The following is an 18,360-nucleotide window of genomic DNA, read 5'->3' as shown; positions in this document are numbered from 1 at the left end:
TCAAGTTTCGACAAGAAAATTACACCCATAGGCTCTAATGGATGAAAACATTTGTCGTGCATCAAAAAAAATGTTTTTCAGCGAATTTTTTCAGCGAAGTTTTGCCATTTCATGAATTTTTGGCAAAGCAAAACAGGTCAGATTCACCCATCACTATTCTCCAAAATAGATTTAACTGCAGAACCTGTGGTATAAAGTGTTCTGTGAGAAATCTGTATTTTTATTTGGGCCAAAAGCTAGGCCTAGCTTTTGGCACAGATAAAAACACAGATTTTTTCACCAATTTCGTGCTGCAGCGCAATATCTTTGATTGTATCCAGTTCCCTTGGCAGTGGGGAAGCAGCCTGCACCCAACGCTACAAAAAGCAGAGGTAGAGTTGTGGCATAAAGTTATAATAAAACGATTTTTAGGCTAAGTCTGTCTTTAATAATGCTGTTTAAGTCCTTTATGATATATACTTTGGGAAAATGCTACTTCAGCATATTGAAAGGAATTATGAAAAAAATTAAAAGTTGTGAAAAAATGGGAAGTAGAATACAAGTTGAAATAGCTGCGCAGCTGGGGAGAAGGACATAGAGCAGGGGTGGCAAGGACTAACCCAACCAACTCAGCTGAGCAGAAGAAAATTCCAAGTCAGTGGCTCAAGATGAACAAAGGTGAGAGGCAGGGGGTACATGTTATTAATCTTCATAAAATGAGGATTTATCATTAAGACCTTTACCAGGCTGATAATTTCAATAAGATCTACTTGTGTCTAACTTTACCAGTGCTCTGAGCTATGTAATTTATGATGCATAGGGTTGGTTTGTATCCCTAATAGAGATAGCGTGGTGGAAAGTTAGAGACAGACAGATGATAGATAGATGATAGATAGATAGATGATAGATAGATAGAGCGATAGATGATAGAGAGATAGACGATAGATAGATAGATAGAGCGATAGATGATAGAGAGATAGATGATAGATAGATAGATAGATAATATATATATATATATAGATAGATGATAGCGAGATCAATAGATAGATTTCCCTTAAATCTATCATTTTTTACTGCTTAGTTTCTCTCCAAAGAACATCCTTAGGTTAATGTTACAGTAAGAGGGGATTCAGATGCATTCAGGTGTCAAGCATGATTGCTATTTTCCACTGGTGCAAAAACAGAGAAAACGCCACTCTGATATTACCCATAGGGGCCCATATAAGATTGCTTTTGCTTTTTGGCATAAGCAATGTTTAATGAAACCCCACCTGAGTTTACTACTCACCTAGGGCAGTGCTCTGCCTGCCCTATACTCCCTGTGTGTGCCATACTCTGCCTGCCATATGCTCCCTTTCTGTGCCATACTCTGCCTGCCCTATACTCCCTGTGTGTGCCATACTCTACCTGCCATATGCTCCCTGTATGTGCCATACTCTGCCTTCCCTATTCTTCCTGTGTGTGCGCCATACTCTGCCTTTCCTATGCTCCCTGTGTGTGCCATACTCTGCCTTCCCTATGCTCCCAGTGTGTGCCATACTCTGCCTTCCCTATGCTCCCTGTGTGTGCCATACTCTGCCTTCCCTATGCGCCCTGTGAGTGCCATACTCTGCCTTCCCTATGCTCCCTGTGTGTGTGCCATTCTCTGCCTTTCCTATGCTCCCTGTGTGTGCCTTACTCTGCCTGCCCTACTCTGTCTGTGTGTGCCATACTCTGTCTGTGGGATTTGAGTCTGGTGAGGGGTTTGTTAACATTTGGAAATGCTTGTTAGGGGGACCCCAAGGTGTTTAATCATATGCTTGGGGTTGCTGTGTTATCCACAGGGGAGGATGAGGCATATGGATTTAAGGGTATGTATTTTTTCACATATAAGTGATATCCCTGCAATGAGCACCAACCATTTGTTTTTTTGGTGTGCTACCACCATTAATGTAGACATGGTTTATAGTGGTTGTGGTTTAAAAACTTTGAGTGGTAAACACTGGCTTCCATTCCTAGGAAAACACCAAAGCCAGGCTGAAGATAATATATATGAGGATGACTACATAACAGAACCCACTGAGCCTTCTGTGAGGATAGAGACTCATGGAATACAAGAAAAATTTTTATCAAAATGTAACGTATACAGAATGTCACTGTGTGTGTGGTTTATCTTTGAGTTTGTATGCATGTTACATATGTATGTTATGTATGTGTTTGGGCTGTGCACTCCTCATTGATCCTGTAATTAATCTCTATTTTTTTGGCCTTTTCTTAAAAGTGTTTTCCTGCAAAAAATAAAGTTTCTTCACCTTGACAAATGGACAATACCTTTCCACTGACACCAAGGACTATTTGTCCAAAATAAACAGTTTTTTCTCCCTACAAATACTTTCTTTGTAGGGAATCCAAGTTCCCTGATTTCTCTACCCTGACCATATCTTCTATGAACTCTATGTTTTTCTCTTCTCAAACTCTTAATCTGATTCTGATTAAGAGTTTTTACCGTGTACCAGACTCCTAAACTTAACATTATGCACAAGAATTATTCCTACACGTACCTTGCATTTATTTAGATTTTCTGATAATCCATATACCACTTTTTCACAACTATGAAGGACCAGCTTCAGCACCCCTACCTCTAAATACCATTCTTAGATTTGAAACCAAACCAAGGGATTGTAAAGTGCAGCCAAGTCCTCAATAAACAAAATGTATTCTTAGCTAAATTACCCAAATGGGACATAATCAGATAAAACTGAAAGGTACTTTTATCATCTTCTCCTTGTGAAACTTCGAATTTATGACACTGCAAATGCAATAGGAAATCAGCAGAGTTAAAGCAACAATTACATCTTTTTTAAATATTCACAGCCTCAATATAGAATAAAATATTGTATTTATCTAATTACTATTTATCTAATTACATTGGTTTGAAGAAAGGAGTGGGAGCTGGACCTACAGTAAACCGGTGGCATCTTGGAGGCACCAGCAAAAATATTGAAAAGGACAAACATATCAGGACAGAAAATTAATTTTGTCTGGTACAATGTTTGCTTTTTACTCATCTTTTGAGAAAGTATAAAGTCCAAGAATTTTTAGATGACTGAAACAATAAGGTATTGGTGAATATGTATAAACTCGTTTATTCTAGGTCAGCAAGTGGAAATGCATGGAAGAAATAAAATGTAGACAATATGCTTTCTAATGTAAAGAAGAAATATATTGACTTTAAGGGACCAATGAAAATGAAAATTTTGAATTTGAATTTGAATCTTGAAATTTGAATTTTCAAGTTTTTTTGTGGAATTTGACTAGGGAATAGGTAAAATTCAGTTAGATTTTTTTAAATAAATTCAAATTAGATTTTCGATATGTATCATGTACTGTCCCTTTAAGAATTCAAATTCAACTATTAGCCACATTAAACCTGCTAATTTGGAGTTGTTTGCAGCCTTCCTTAAAATCAAGTTTTTTCCGGAGAAAAAATTTGATATTCGAATCCAGTTTGCGGGTCGATCCCATTCACACGAGTTTCAAAAATTAAATTTTTTTGATATATTTCAATGGGAGTTCATTTTTACAAACTCCCACGAATTCTAAATTCACCCTTGATAAATCTGCCCTTCAGCATATTTATAACACATTAAATAGTTTAATCATATAGGGGCAGATTTATCAAGGGTCGAATTTCGAAGTTGAAAATACTTCGAAATTCGACCATCTAATTGAATTACTTCGACTTCGAATATGGAAGTCAAAGTTTTTTTTTCATCTAATTTGGCCATTTGCAGTCGAAGTAAAATCATTTGACCGAACAATTAAATCCTTCTGCACTCAACCCATTATCAATATATTTAAGACAGAGACACTAAAAATTACTGTCTAATTAAAGGGCAGCCAAGTTTGGGAGTTTTACTTTGAAAGCAGCAAGTAAGTTGCAGGTAAAACTTAGTCCCTGTGTAAAATGTATAATGAAGCAATAGAATTCTTAATGAATCAGATAAAATTGAGCATAGGACTGGCCAGATATGGGATGACTTTGACGTAGTTGGCCAGCTTAAATATATTGCAATATATGGACAAACAATCCCTGTTTTGTTTAAAGGGTAAGGCATTTTTCAGTAGCAGTATGCACAAAATGTCTCTGTCTTAAATATATTGATAATGGGTTGAGTGCAGAGGAATCTTGTATTTGTCTATATGTATTTTGTGGTCACAGCCTCATTGCACCCCTGCCTAATGGTTTTAAAAATTAGTGGTGAGCACAACTTTCCCTTGTTTGTTATAGTTATACAGGAGCAGTGACCAGCTCTATGTTGTAGCTCCCACCCTTCCCAGTTATAGTCAGGTGATCCCACTGGTGTCTAATAAAAGGGCAGCAAGTTTGAAAGCAGCTAGTAAGTTGGGTATATATATATATATATATATATATATATATATATATATATATATATATATATATATATATATATATATATGTATATATATATATATATATATACATATATATATATATATATGTATATATATATATATATATATATATATATATATATATATATATACATACAATATTAATGTTTCTGTCTGTATTTCAGATTTTAATCCAGGTGAAAAGTTCATGGCACAAAAGACACTCCTGTTTGTTCTGGTGATCTTGTTTATCCTTGTGTTCATTTTCCTGATAATTCTAACAAGTCTGGTGTCTATATATTGTGAGTTCCAGAGGAGATAATGATGAGCAATTACAGTGATTGGTGAATACACATCTACTTAGAAAATACTCAGACCTACAATTCTCTAACTGCATTGCTGTATTTGGGGGTTACATATAAACATATAAGTTTGGCACCAAAGCCCTGGAGCAGGTGCAATTCTTTTGTTTAAACAGATGATTTCTGGCAGAACACCAGCCCAAAGATCCAGGAAGTCGACCACTTGTTTAAAGGAATATAGGCAGCAATGCAATCTATAACATGCCAAAGTAAATGGGGGTTGGATTTTACAGAAATCTGTCCTGCCCTAATGGGTGTCAGTCCTGGAAGGTCAAGTCAGTTTTGGCCACTATGAACAATGGAAGGTTCCCCATGAATAGTGATGGGCGAATTTGTCCTGTATCAATTCGCCACAAAAAAATTCATGAAACGCAGATTTTGACGGCGGCAACAATTTTCAAAGTTGACACCGGCGCCCACTAAAGTCAATGGGCGTCTGTTAATCTCGCCGACATCTAAATCGACGGCGTCAATTCCATCGATTTCCATCGCAAATTTATTCGGCGATGGTGAAACTTGCAAATTCGCCGCAAATTCGACCATCACTACCCATGAACTCTTATTTTCATTAGTCTGTAATGGGGGTTTCATCAGGGCTAATGGAAAACTGAAATGTGTTGTTTCCGATTCGCTAAAATTAAATCATATGAATGACATGGCTGTAAAGTGAAACATGTTCTTTTATTTATAAATACTGTATATGACATTAGAAATGCTCAGTAATAAATGTGCACTATCCATATCAAGTCTGAACCCAACCACTGTTTTGCATTTTCTCTTTGCAGACTCTGTTATTACCAGTCAACTAAAGCAGTCAGGTGAGTAAGCTCCATAAACTCTTTACTCATTCCAAACAAGAATAGAATGTGACCATAGCACCACACTCAATTTATACTGTTTCTCAATGATGGTATGGACATATGGGTGCTGTTATCTGAAATGCTTGGGACCTAAGATTTTCCAGATAATGATTTTTTTCTATAGTTTTGGGTCACCATACCTTATCACTACTAAAAATATTTAAACATGTGGGGGGTTATTTACTAAAATCCAAATTTATCTCATTTTTTAAATAAAAAAACATGAGCAAACTTCCATACCCGATTTTACCTTATTTATTATTAAAAAAAAAAGCTTGATTCAATCAGTTCGGATAAAAACTTGATAAAATTGAGCAAAAACCTGAATTGTACTATTTTTTCCGAAGCACTCGATTTTTTCAGATTTTTGCCAGAAAAGGTTGAATTTTCAGGCTAATTCCAGCACAGACCACCGAAACTTCAAAATAAGATAGGGGCCTCTGCCATTGACTTATACACAACACAGGCTTTTTGCTGCATTCGGCTTTAATAAATCTCAAAATATTCGAGTTTTAAAGAACCCAGAAGAATTCTAGTTTTGCCCCAAATAGCCCAACCCCCTAAATAAAAGCAATATGATTGATTTATTACTAATATATATTCATACAAATACACAGTACTATTTGATTATTACAGAAACAGCACATATGAAAAAAATCATGAAAGCCATTGCTGGGCCTTGGATTCTCACTAAATATGTTAATTATTTCAGCTTAAACAGGTCTGAATGTCCTTTTCTGGCATTTCTTTATGAAAGCCTTAGGCGTATGAACAAAAAATCGCTCTATTAGAGCTTGGCTCCACTGCTGAACAATTATGAATGTGTTCAGCTACACAAATGTATTAAGGTCTTTAAGGTCTGGTCTCCATGGTATGATATAGCCCCTTTCCAAAACAAAATCAGGACATCTAATACAGTTTACCCATCACCCTATCTGGTAATCAGCCCCCTCCATAGACGTCTTCTTTCCAGGCTCTATGGTTTTACTCACTCTATCATGTCTTCTTAAAGATTTGTACTACTTAGATGTTATTCTTTAAATGCAGTACTACAGTATTACTGTATATGTCTACTTGGGTTTTTGCTTTGGCTTCATTGTTTTTCTCTTTTGTTTGATTTGATCCATAAAAATCGACCTTTTCAAAAATGTGCTATTAGGTTCATGGCAAACATAGCGTAAGTACAGTAAACTGAAATTATGAAATATTGTATTTTTGGTTGTAACAAAGTCACTTTTTAAATCAGTATTTATCAATTATTTTGAAGATGAGGCGAAAGCGGAACTTGTGTCACAAATGAGAATCATTAACCAGACTTTTGGTAAGCAAATGCCTCTTTAATCATCTTGTTAGATTTTTACATAAGAACGATGAGTTGTCATTGCATAGAGAGTCGCAATTATAAATCTGCATAGAGAATATCATTAAGATGTCTGTTCTAGTGAGTGGGCTGTGGGAGCATTCGAAGGCTAAGTAAAAATGTATTAAAATAGAATGGAAGTGCTTCTGATCCGCATCAAGTTAAACCCCATATGGTGGTCCCTAACTATTTACCTCTGGTCATAGTTTTCAAAGGCTGGCAACTCCCTACATGGTCACATTTCTTGGGATATGTCTCCTGACCTGGGTATTGATTTTAGTTAGAGGTCTTAGTCCTCCCCCACCATTAGCTTTTAGAAGAGAGAGATTGCTAAAACCACAGCATTAATTTCACAGGCTTAGTCCTCCCCTGCTTGCAGTTTATAATAGAGACGGACTGGCCAGACCAACACCCATTTTTAAAGGCATGATATAGAAGCTTGGCCTACAGCATAACTGCTCAGCTTCCAGCAGAATAATTCTTCCACAATACAAAAATGCAAAATAGGAGGGTTGTGGGAGCACTCCATTAAATACAATGGAAGTGCTACTGATCTGGCCAAATTACCGCAACTTTGATCTGGTAAGAGTGCGCACACTGAACATACAATATATATATATATATATACACAAAAATGGGGGGTTGTGGATGCACACCTGAGGCCGATTTCAAAACGTTTAGAGCCCTGTCTAAATGATTCAAGTAAATATGCAAGTGCATGTAATTTTGAAACAGGGTTTTTTTGTTACAAAGTTATGATCATAATATTGATAAGCCACCATACCACGTCACGTTAAAACCCCACATGGTGGTCCCTAACTTATTAACCTCTAATCATAGTAAAAAAGGAATTTTACCTCTCTGTTTAGTAACAATTCTTTATGTAAACATCTCCTGTGCCTTGATTTCAAACGTTCTATTGAGAACGGTCCAAGACCCGGACCGAAACGTTGATAAATTTTAATATTTGATAAATAAATTAAACCTTTTAAAAAAATTCCAGTGTGCGCTGCTAACTACCAATGGATATATATATATATATATATATATATATATATATATATATATATATATATATATATATATATATATATATATATTTAACGCTATAGTAAACTGTGGTCAATTTTAGCTATTTTCCATGTGGTGTGGAACCACGAATGAGACTCTCTTTACACAGGGGTAAGCCCTCGCAGCGGGGTGGAGGCAGGATGTAGTGTAACTGTAACCGTGTGCCAATGCACAAGAATTGGGCGCCAGAGGTTCTTTTATGCTTAACCAAGAACAGTATTTATTTACAGTAGCACATATCCACAATGGAGCTTAGAACACAGATAGCGCAAAGGTAGCATATACTCACAGTACCAGTATAGGCTGAATCCCATCAGCAGAGAGTTTGCAGCTTGTGAGAGGTATTGCCCAGTTTTCAGGATCTCTTTAGTTGGCATCTAGGTGAATTCCTACCATCCCTAGTCTCAACACTTTGTCCCTACTCTGGGTCACTAATACCCTGGGATCTTAATCCCTCTAATATACTAGTTGGAGCATTGAGCTGCTCAACTATTTAACCTCTCTATCACTCCTAGCGTGATCTATAAAAGAATATGCTATCACTTTACTAGGGACACTGGTCCTAGGATCATACTACCCATTCCCTTCCAGCCTGCTTGGTTGGGCTAAAGTAATGGACCCAGACCTCATGGTTACCAAGACCTTTAAACTACCGCACAGTGCCATCTAGTGTACACTGTGAGAACTACAGGGTGTCTAAATTTTCACATCCCTATATATATCTATCTATATATATATATATATATATATATATATATATTTATATATATATATATATATATATATATAGATATATATATAGATATATATATATATATATATATATATATATATATATATATATATATATATAGATATATAGATATATAGATATATAGATATATATATATATATATATATATATAGATATATATATATATATAGATATATATATATATAGATATATAGATATATAGACAAATACAAGAGTCCTCTGCACTCCACCCAGTATCAATATATTTAAGACAGAGACATTTTGTGCATACTGCTACTTAAAAATGCCTTACCCTTTAAACAAAACAGGGATTGTTTGTCCATATATTGCAATATATTTAAGCTGGCCAACTACGTCAAAGTCATCCCATATCTGGCCAGACCTACACTCAATTTTCATCTGATTCATTAAGAATTCTATGGTTTAATTATACATTTTATAAAAGGGACGAATACGTTTTACCTGCAACTTACTTGCTGCTTTCAAAGTAAAACTCCCAAACTTGCTGCCCTTTTATTAGACACCAGTGGGATCACCTGACTATAGCTGGGAAGGGTGGGAGTTACAACATGGAGCTGGTCACTGCTCCTGTATAACTATAACAAACAAGGGAAAGTTGTGCTCACCACTAATTTTTAAAACCATTAAGCGGGGGTGCAATGAGGGTGTGACCACAAAATACATATAGACAAATACAAGAGTCCTCTGCACTCAACACATTATCAATATATTTAAGACAGAGACATTTTGTGCATACGGCTACTGAAAAATGCCTTACCCTTTAAACAACACAGGGATTGTTTGTCCATATATTGCAATATATTTAAGCTGGCCAACTACGTCAAAGACATCCCATATCTGGCCAGTCCTACGCTTAATTTTCATCTGATTCATTAAGAATTCAATTGCTTAATTTTACTTTGAAAGCAGCAAGTAAGTTGCAGGTAAAACTTAGTCCCTTTGTAAAATGTATAATGAAGCAATATAATCTGCACCAGCAGAGTCTCCCAGCATCCCCATATAGTTTACATTAATAGTTTATGGAGTCACTTTACTAAGACCCCACATGCAAGTGTAAGAGCATAAGGGGGGCACACCCCCTAAGTGCTCATTTAAATTGGCAGGTCTTGCTGCATTTATGAGGTTAGACATTCAGGATAGGTTTCCTAATTTAATTCTGTTTGCAGAAAAACAATAACTGGTTTGACAGTGTCATTATAAAGTTAGCATTACTAATTATTTAGAATTTGCTTGCCTGCAACAAGTGGCAATCTTAAAGGAAATCGGTACCCCCAAAGTGAATACTTAAGCAACAGATGTGTGGGAGTAAAAGTCAGGACATTGTCCATTAATTGGCTCATGTGACTTAACATGTATGTGAGCCCTTGGTTTGTTTCTGTGCACCGAGAGCCATAGGTTCCCAGGGGTGGTCCATAGTTCTTAAAACGGTAGTTTTCTATTAAGGATTACCCAATGGCACATCCTACTACAATTTTTAATCATGAAAATGATTTATTTACACGAAGCAGAGTTTTACATATGAGCTGTTTTATGCAATATCTTTTTATAGAGATTTACATTGTTCAGGGGAGAGATCTCAGATGATATTGCTTAAACTATTTTGCTTCTTCAGAACAAACCTGCAGACGCTGCCCCTCTGGCTGGAGAATGGTGAATTCATTTTGCTACTATTTTTCTACTACTCCCCAGACCTGGGAGGAGGCTAAAACCAGCTGTGCCAATGCAAACTCCTCCCTTCTTACTGTAGAAGATGAAGCAGAAATGGTGAGATGCTCTTTCCATCTAGGTGAATTTCATGTGGTCATGCCATTTACATATTGAAACAAAAGAAGGGGTTTTATCAGTACAGGTATGGGACTTGTTATCCAGAATGCTCGGGACCTGGGGTCAATTTACCAAACGGGCAGCACAGTACAAAACAGGAGCCAGAAGCGGAGTCAGGGTCAAAGGCCGGGTCAAAATACGAAAGAATGGTCAAAACACAGGCAGTGGCCAAAGATAGGCAGCAAACAGGACTTGGTCAAGATTAGGCAGGGTCAAACACAAGTAGAAATATCGCACCCAGGAACTAATGAATAGACCTTTACGTTGGGCAAAGAAAACTACACAAAGAGCCCTTTAAATAATTAGAATTTTGCGACACCGATGATGTCATATTCTGCACTTTCTGGATAAATCTGGAAATAGCTGAGTGTCTTGAATCCAGAAGTAAGCACATTCAGAGGAACGTCAACGACGAAGATGGACAAGGTAGGCGTCCCCGACCCGTCGCACCCCCACCAGACCACATGGGTGAGTTCTCACATAAATTGACTGACCGTATGAGAAAGAAATAGCCTGCTGAGTGTTAGTTTGCAAAACTAAGGTGTATTAGCAACACCGGACAGGGCTTAGCTGAGCAGTCCTCCACTTCACCAACAATAGTAGGGTTAAATGTATTTTGCACTTTGCACATGCTCTGCATGTTGTGTATATTAAAGGGGTTGATCACCTTTAAATTAATGTTTAGCATGACGTAGAGAGTAATATTCTGAGACATTTGCAATTTTTTATCTTATGTGGTTTTTGAGTTATTTAGGGTTTTTATTCAGCAGCTCTCCAAGAGACTGGGATATGAATAGGAGAGGGCCTGAATAAAAAGATGAACAAAAGTTGCAATAACTATGCATTTGTAGCCTTATAGAGCATTTGTTTTTTAGATGGGATCAGTGACCCCCTTTTAAAAGCCAGAAAGAATCAGGAGAAGAAGGCAAATAATTCAAAAACTATAAAAATGAAAAAATGAAGTCCAGTTGAAAAATTGCTTAGAATTAGCCATTCTATAAAATACTAAAAGATGACTTTAAGGTGAACCAACCCTATAAAAGTATTTTTCATTTCACTGCTTTAAACCCTGTATATGGAGCTGCCCAGATTCAGTTTCTCTGAAGTAAACATTCTGGCTACATTCAATGGCAGTGTCGGACTGGCCCATCGGTATACCAGAAAAACTCCCGGTGGGTCCAGGTGTCAGTGGCCCCTCATGCTGCTAAACATTTGGCCTGTTTCATGGCCATTCCCTATTTCTATGAGAACAAAGTGGCTAATAGATGGAATAACAGATTATAGTATGTAAAGAAAAGAGACTAAGGGGCAAATTCACTATGCACCGAAGCGCCTAACGCTAGCGTAAATTCGCTAGCGTTGGCCATTTTTGCTACTTCGCAAATTCACTAACGGATGCTGGCGTAACTTTGCTAGTGTAACTTCACACCCTTACGCCTGGCGAATTTGCGCAACGGACGTAACTACGCAAATTCACTAATGCGCACATTGTTCTGAACGCTACCTTTTACGCTAGACTTCCTTCGCCACCTCAGACCAGGCGAAGCACAATAGAGTAGATAGGGATTGCTTCAAAAAAAGTTAAAATTTTTTCTAAGTCCCAAAAAACGCTGGCGTTTTTTCTATGTTAAGGGTGATAGGCTGAAAAAGATCTAAACATTTTTTGGGGCTCCCCTCCTTCCCCCCTACATTTCCTAACTCATGGCACCTTAACTATACAGTGGGCACATGTGTAGGGCAAAATAAACATTTTATTTGATGTTTTGAAGGTTTCCCAGGCATTTGTAGTGCTCCATTGAAATTTGAATTTGGCGGCGTATGCAAATTAACCATCGCTAGCATAACTTCGCTTCACTTAGCGAATCAACGCTAGCGCAACTTCGAAACCTTACGCTACCCCTGAGCGCAACTTCGGATTTTAGTGAATTTGCGAAGCGCTGGTGAAACTACGCCTGGCGAAGTGCGGCAAAGTTATGCCTGGCGCAACTACGAATCTAAGTGAATGTCCCGATAAGAGAATAGGAGAGGAAGAATAATAATAGTACTAAGAGTGGGCCCTTTGTCTAAGATTAATTGGTGGGCCCCTGGTCAAAGGTTTTAGGCGGGGCCCCTGGTGTCCCAGTCGACACTATTCATTGGTATAATTTCTTGTTGAATATCTAAGGTTGCACTCTGAGGCATAAGTAGCTGAAATGATTTCTGTTTGCAAAAGAAAGTCCGGCGGTGCTACCACCTGAGGGGCTCCCCACCCGCGTCCCTAAGTCTGCCGGCCTACTCAAGTCTGAATGCTTCGATGGCTGTACATGTAATAAACGTATTCTAAAACATCTTAGGTTTCCATTTTCTCTCCATCTCCCACGCAGAGAGCTCTGATGTTAATTATTGGTTTGAAGCAGTACTGGATAGGCATGTATCGTACAACTCCAGGCGTAAATAAGTGGAAATGGATCAATGGCAGGGATCTCGACTTCAAGTAAGTCATATAATGATCTGTTTTCCCATACTGTACATTATAATGCAGTGCTAATACTCTGTGTGATCAGCAGTGGAGTAACTACATAGTACGAGGCCTTGTAATAACCAAAAAATTTGTGAAACTGCAAAAAAATTCACGAAACAAGGAAAAATTTGTGAAACGCATTGAAGTCAATGGGCGTCAACATTTTTAAAGTCAACTTTTTTTAGTCAATGGGTTTTTTTTTTATGGTGACTTTTTTGTCTTAGAGACATTTTGTCTGCAATTGTTTTTGTTGCAGCGAATCTTTCAAAAGTGAAATTTTTCATGCAAAAAAATCACAGATGACGAAATGCAGAATTTCGCTATGAATCCATGGCTGGCGAAAAAATTCGCTCATCACTATCCCCCCACTCATTTCAAATTAAGCCCAACAAAAAACACAGGCTGCAGGCAATTCTAAGTGCTGGAGTGTAGTGTGCAGAGTGTAAACAAATAGCTGATTGCTTTTCTTGCACTTTGTATACTGTGTTTCCTTTGCAAGTGAGCCTTTATGTTTCATGTGTGGAAATCTGGCTTACACTTTATATTTCAGTATAAAGTAACACAGTAACATAGGTTTCTGTTTTGGTTAAATGGAAGCTGTCCGAGCTCCAGTCTAAATTGAATCCATGGACTACAGTGATAATGGTCTCTGGTTGCCAAATAAGCTTTACTGATGTCTCTTCCATATTTGTTTAGGTGTAGGGAAAATCTTGTTTTGCTCAAAAAAAGAAAAACAACGGAGTTTTTTTTAATGTTTTTAATGCTATTTGCTAGAAACGCTTAGGTGTTCTGTGTAGTTAACAAGCAAATTATGATTTGTGTTTTTGATCTAGTTATTGGTTAAAAAACGAACCCAATAATAATCAAGGGAAGGAGAACTGTGTGGAGACTCGCAATGAGCGCTTGAATGATTATCCGTGTCATTTAAAGGATCCATATATCTGCAAAAATCCCCAGCGATATTGTTAGGAGCTCCCAGTCATGGCGCTGTATACTGAAATAATAAACATGCATGGATTTAGCAACAAACCTTTGTGTTTTCTTACTGCTATGAGCAATCGATTCATTGACCATATAAATGCATGGCATCACAGCTGAGCCAAGTTGTATTAGCGTTCATGGTGCTCTATCTACTTCTTTCTCCCTTGATATCCACCCACTGCCGCTTGGTCCACATGATTCTCTTCCTTCTCTACTGTTCACCAGGGCCGGGTCAAGGTATTTTGTCACCTCAGGCAAGGGCTTCAAAAGTGGTAATGCACCCTGTCCTGCATTACTACTTCCCACCTTACCATTCATATTACCCCCTGTACCTGTACCAGCAGCCATCATGTAGCCCCATATATCTATGCCAGCACCTGTCATATTGCCCCCATTTGTACCTGTGCCAGCATGAGCCAAAACATCCATCATATTGTTATCCCAAAAGTAGTAACCTCCGCTGTATGCTGGCAATGATTCTTAAGGGCCTACCTGAATCGTTTAAACCCTTTGCTATCCATATCACACAAGGAGTTTAAAATGCAGTTAAGAAGTTTTGACAAAACTGAGAAATACCGTGTCAGCCCAAACACTGATAATGTGATGCAGGTCAGCAACCCTGTTACAACAGAAAGGGAGAGAGGCAACATTAACCCTGTCTGCTACAACTTTGACCAAAAGGGCCACAAAGCTAACACATGCCCAAGCAAACTAAAATAAAAGATGGTGACAGTGGTGTAACCATTGCAAGAGCCCGACACATAAAGAGGCATTTTGCAGCCGCAAGGGGCGGGACAATGTAAAGCAAGCAGCTGATGACACAGAGCAAACATTTGCCTTCATAATAAGTGAGAGGCAGTCAAACAGTTTAACACCAAAATGACTATTGGTGGATACAGGAGCAATATCACATATAATTACAAACATTAAAAAGTTTAAAAGATTTGATGAGACATTCAAGCCGGAGAACCACTACATGGAGTTGGTGGACGGTAAAAAGGCTTCTGGTGTAGCGTTGAGGAGAAGTGATACAGAAGTGTCCCTGACTGACAGCAAGGGGAACAGAGTAAAGACAACATAACTTAATGCACTGTATATTCCCACATATCCAGGACATTTTCTCTGTTGAAGCAGTGACAAGAAACAGCGCATCTGTTAAATTTCTGCAAGATAGGAGTGAACTGATCCATAAGAACGGTACCAAATTCACCATCAAGAAATATAATCGACTTTATTATCTGAACACTTTTGATGAGACTGTTGACAGTTGTCATGGTTGTTATGATATTCAAACCCGGCATGAAATTCTTGGTCACTGTAATTATGATGATCTTTTAAAACTACAGGTATGGGATACATTATCCGGAAACCCATTATCCAAAAAGCTCCAAATTACGGAAAGGCCGTCTCCCATAGACTCCTTTATAATCAAATAATCCAAATTGTAAAAAAATATTTCCCTTTTCTCTGTAATAATAATACAGTACCTTGTACTTGATCCAAACTAAGATATAATTGACCCTTATTGGAAGCAAAAACAGCCTCTTGGGGTTCTTTAATGTTTACATGATTTTAAAGTAGACTTATGGTATGAAGATCCAAATTACGGAAAAACACGTTATCTGGAAAACCACAGGTCCCAAGCATTCTGGATAACAGGTCCCATACCTGTACAAAGTGTAGTTGAAGTGAAGTGAAGTGAAGGTAGAATTTAAAAACATTTACTTAGCTTTGTATGATGGTAATTACAAGAATAGCCAGTTCTGCATCAAATCAGCACAATCGGGGAGCCCCACGGAACCTCAGGTTCCCGATAATCAAGCGATGATCCAAATCAAAGCTCCTGACCCAAGGCAAAGGCTGTGCTTTTATGCTCCCAACCCCAACTGCTGACATAGGCAAATTTGTTTCTAAAAAAAAGCAAATACTCCCATTGTTTTATGAACTTTATGCTTCTTCAGCAAAGTCACAATCAAATAAATTAGGCTTGTGAGGCTGTTGTCTGTCTGGTATTATTAGGGCTATGTGAGGGGTAACAATACCTATGTTTACTATATAACAATAAACAATGGATATGACTGCTTACCCAGCAAGGCACATACAAGGACACTGGACTCCCCTTATTCTCAGTAGGTTTCTCTAATGTGTTGTGCAAACTAGTTAAAGTATTAACTTTGTACAAGGCCGTATTTGTTACTCAAATAAGTTGTCTGGATAGATTAATGTCTATCTGCTGTAACAAAGACATTGACCATTGGACAATAGCCGTCCAAAAATCTGCCGTTTTTACCTAAACCAAGGATTTGATTCATATATCAAAGCAGATGTATATATTGTAAATCATTATAAATCAGTCATATAAAACCGCAATGCTACAGTGTACTTTCTGAAAAATAAGAGTGATACAGTATTAGCCACAGAAAAGTTCATTGCTGATACTGCCCCCTATGGGACTATCAAATGTATACGGTCTGATAATGGCACAGAATTTATGCCAAAGAACTTTCAGTCATGGCTCAGTAAGAAGAGCATAAGACATAAGACCTCAACACTTGACTCACCCCATCAAAATGAGACTGCTGAGAGACATTGGAGAACACTAATTGAGATGGAAAGGTGTATGTTACTTGAGAGTAAATTGCCAAAAGAGTTATGGACATATGCAGTAATGACTGTTGCTATGTACATAATGTACAACTTTTCTAGCCTATTTCTTTAGTTACTCTTTAGTTCTCCTTTAAATGATCCATATATAATTTATATAGAAATTAGAACTAGTCGTGCCATATGGTTTATAGAATGGCAAGCGTATGTGCAATGCTCTACTTTGGATAAATATAGATTTAAATAACATCTTAATATCTTGAGAATTTCTTAGAGCCTTAAGAGCTAATAATAATTAATACTCAGTTCTGTCACAAAGAAACATAAACAATAAAAAGAATTATAAAAACAAAATCTGATCCTGACTCCTGCACTAAGAGAGAATTACGAGAGAAACTGAGAGATAGTGATGGGCAACATGATTATTTCTGAAATAGTTCAGAATTGTTAATTGATCATATTTAGATCATTTTGTATTTTCATGAGATGATACATTTTCATTTTTGCAATTGTTCCCCAGCTGGATGCTACTATTTAAAGAACATTTTTTGAACTTCACCAAGAAGTAGTTCTTGGTTCTTTTTTCTTCTACTGTTGCATAATATGCAAATGTTTCTGTGCTAATTATCCTACAAAGTACTTTTTATAAATGTTGAAATAACATTTTATTATTATGCTCATACACTTTTTGGATACTGATGATGTATTTTTAGCAAAGGTTTTATGATGGTTTATATAATAAAAGAAAGTTACATAGTTAAAGAGAAAGTGACAACAGAAATTAAACCTTTTTTTACATTTATCATAATATTGTCCTTGCTTGCCATTTATAAATTTGCCTGAAGCTTTTACATTACTTATCTGATTCCCCATGTTTTCCAGTATGGTTAAATCGTTCTGCAAAGTGGCAGCATCCTGCATAGAACAGACCACTGTGGTTCTCTACTAACATCACTAGTGCAACTAGAAAATGTTCCCTTTACTTCACTCTTTGCAATCTAAGCTTCTGCTAGTTCTCTATCCAACTAGTCTCCTTAAAAAAGCACATGTTTAACCAATGCCAAAGATACCTTGTCCAGAAAACCCCAGGTCCCGAGCATTCTGGATAACAGGTCCCATACCTGTATTTGCTTTTCCCACATCCCTATATTCCAGGAATATAATATAATAATGCAGTTTCAGCCTTGCGTAGGTCGTCCGTGTATCACAGTCTCCTTGTCACCTCCAATAGCCCTCTTGCGGTTTTATGATCCCCTAACAAAAAGGCAGAAGGGAAAGTCTGGCAAACAGTGAGTAAAGTTGTTTTCAGACAGGCTCCATGATAGAAATATCTGTAGCCAGGACAGTTCTAAGCAATGGCTAATTCTAAGCAACTTTTCAATTGGTCTTCATTTTTTATTTTTAATAGTATTGAAATTATTTGTCTTCTCCTCCTGACACTTTGCAGCTTACAAATGGGGATCACTGACCCCATCTAAACATACGCGCTCTGTAAGGCTACAAATGTATTGTTTATTGCTACTTTTAGTTACTCATCTTTCTAATAATACGCTCTCCTATACATACCCCAGTCTCTTATTCAAATCAGTGCCTGGTTGCTAGGGTAGTTGGGACCCTAGCAACCAGACTGCTGAAATTACAAACTGGTG

The 18,360-nt window shown here is 37.3% G+C and overlaps 1 protein-coding gene across 2 annotated transcripts; it reads left to right on the top strand.

The window, feature by feature from the left end:
- The first annotated feature begins 374 nt into the window (after positions 1 to 374).
- LOC108711669 (CD209 antigen-like protein C) lies at positions 375 to 14,155 on the top strand. Of its 2 annotated transcripts, none has more exons than XM_041587176.1 (8): positions 375 to 657; positions 1,978 to 2,094; positions 4,560 to 4,676; positions 5,522 to 5,554; positions 6,864 to 6,917; positions 10,415 to 10,588; positions 12,990 to 13,099; positions 13,960 to 14,155. In XM_041587176.1, exons 1-7 carry the CDS (start codon positions 648 to 650, stop codon positions 13,061 to 13,063), a joined length of 579 nt encoding a protein of 192 aa, XP_041443110.1. In that variant the 5' UTR covers positions 375 to 647; the 3' UTR covers positions 13,064 to 13,099; positions 13,960 to 14,155. The 2 variants fall into 2 exon arrangements, with proteins under 2 accessions (XP_041443110.1, XP_018109106.2); XM_018253617.2 differs by having other exon boundaries at positions 386 to 657; positions 10,415 to 10,566.
- Positions 14,156 to 18,360: the final 4,205 nt, after the last annotated feature.

Source organism: Xenopus laevis, chromosome 3L (assembly GCF_017654675.1).
Source record: "Xenopus laevis strain J_2021 chromosome 3L, Xenopus_laevis_v10.1, whole genome shotgun sequence".
In the NCBI taxonomy this organism is placed as follows: domain Eukaryota; kingdom Metazoa; phylum Chordata; class Amphibia; order Anura; family Pipidae; genus Xenopus; species Xenopus laevis.
This window is presented reverse-complemented; position numbering and strand designations above follow the sequence as displayed.

What these genes read in the sequence shown, in the direction of transcription:
- LOC108711669 (XM_018253617.2), top strand. An exon ending in AAGTCTGGTGTCTATATATT is followed by an intron (nt 4,677 to 5,521) that starts GTGAGTTCCAGA and finishes TTCTCTTTGCAG; the next exon opens with ACTCTGTTATTACCAGTCAA. An exon ending in CAGTCAACTAAAGCAGTCAG is followed by an intron (nt 5,555 to 6,863) that starts GTGAGTAAGCTC and finishes ATTATTTTGAAG; the next exon opens with ATGAGGCGAAAGCGGAACTT.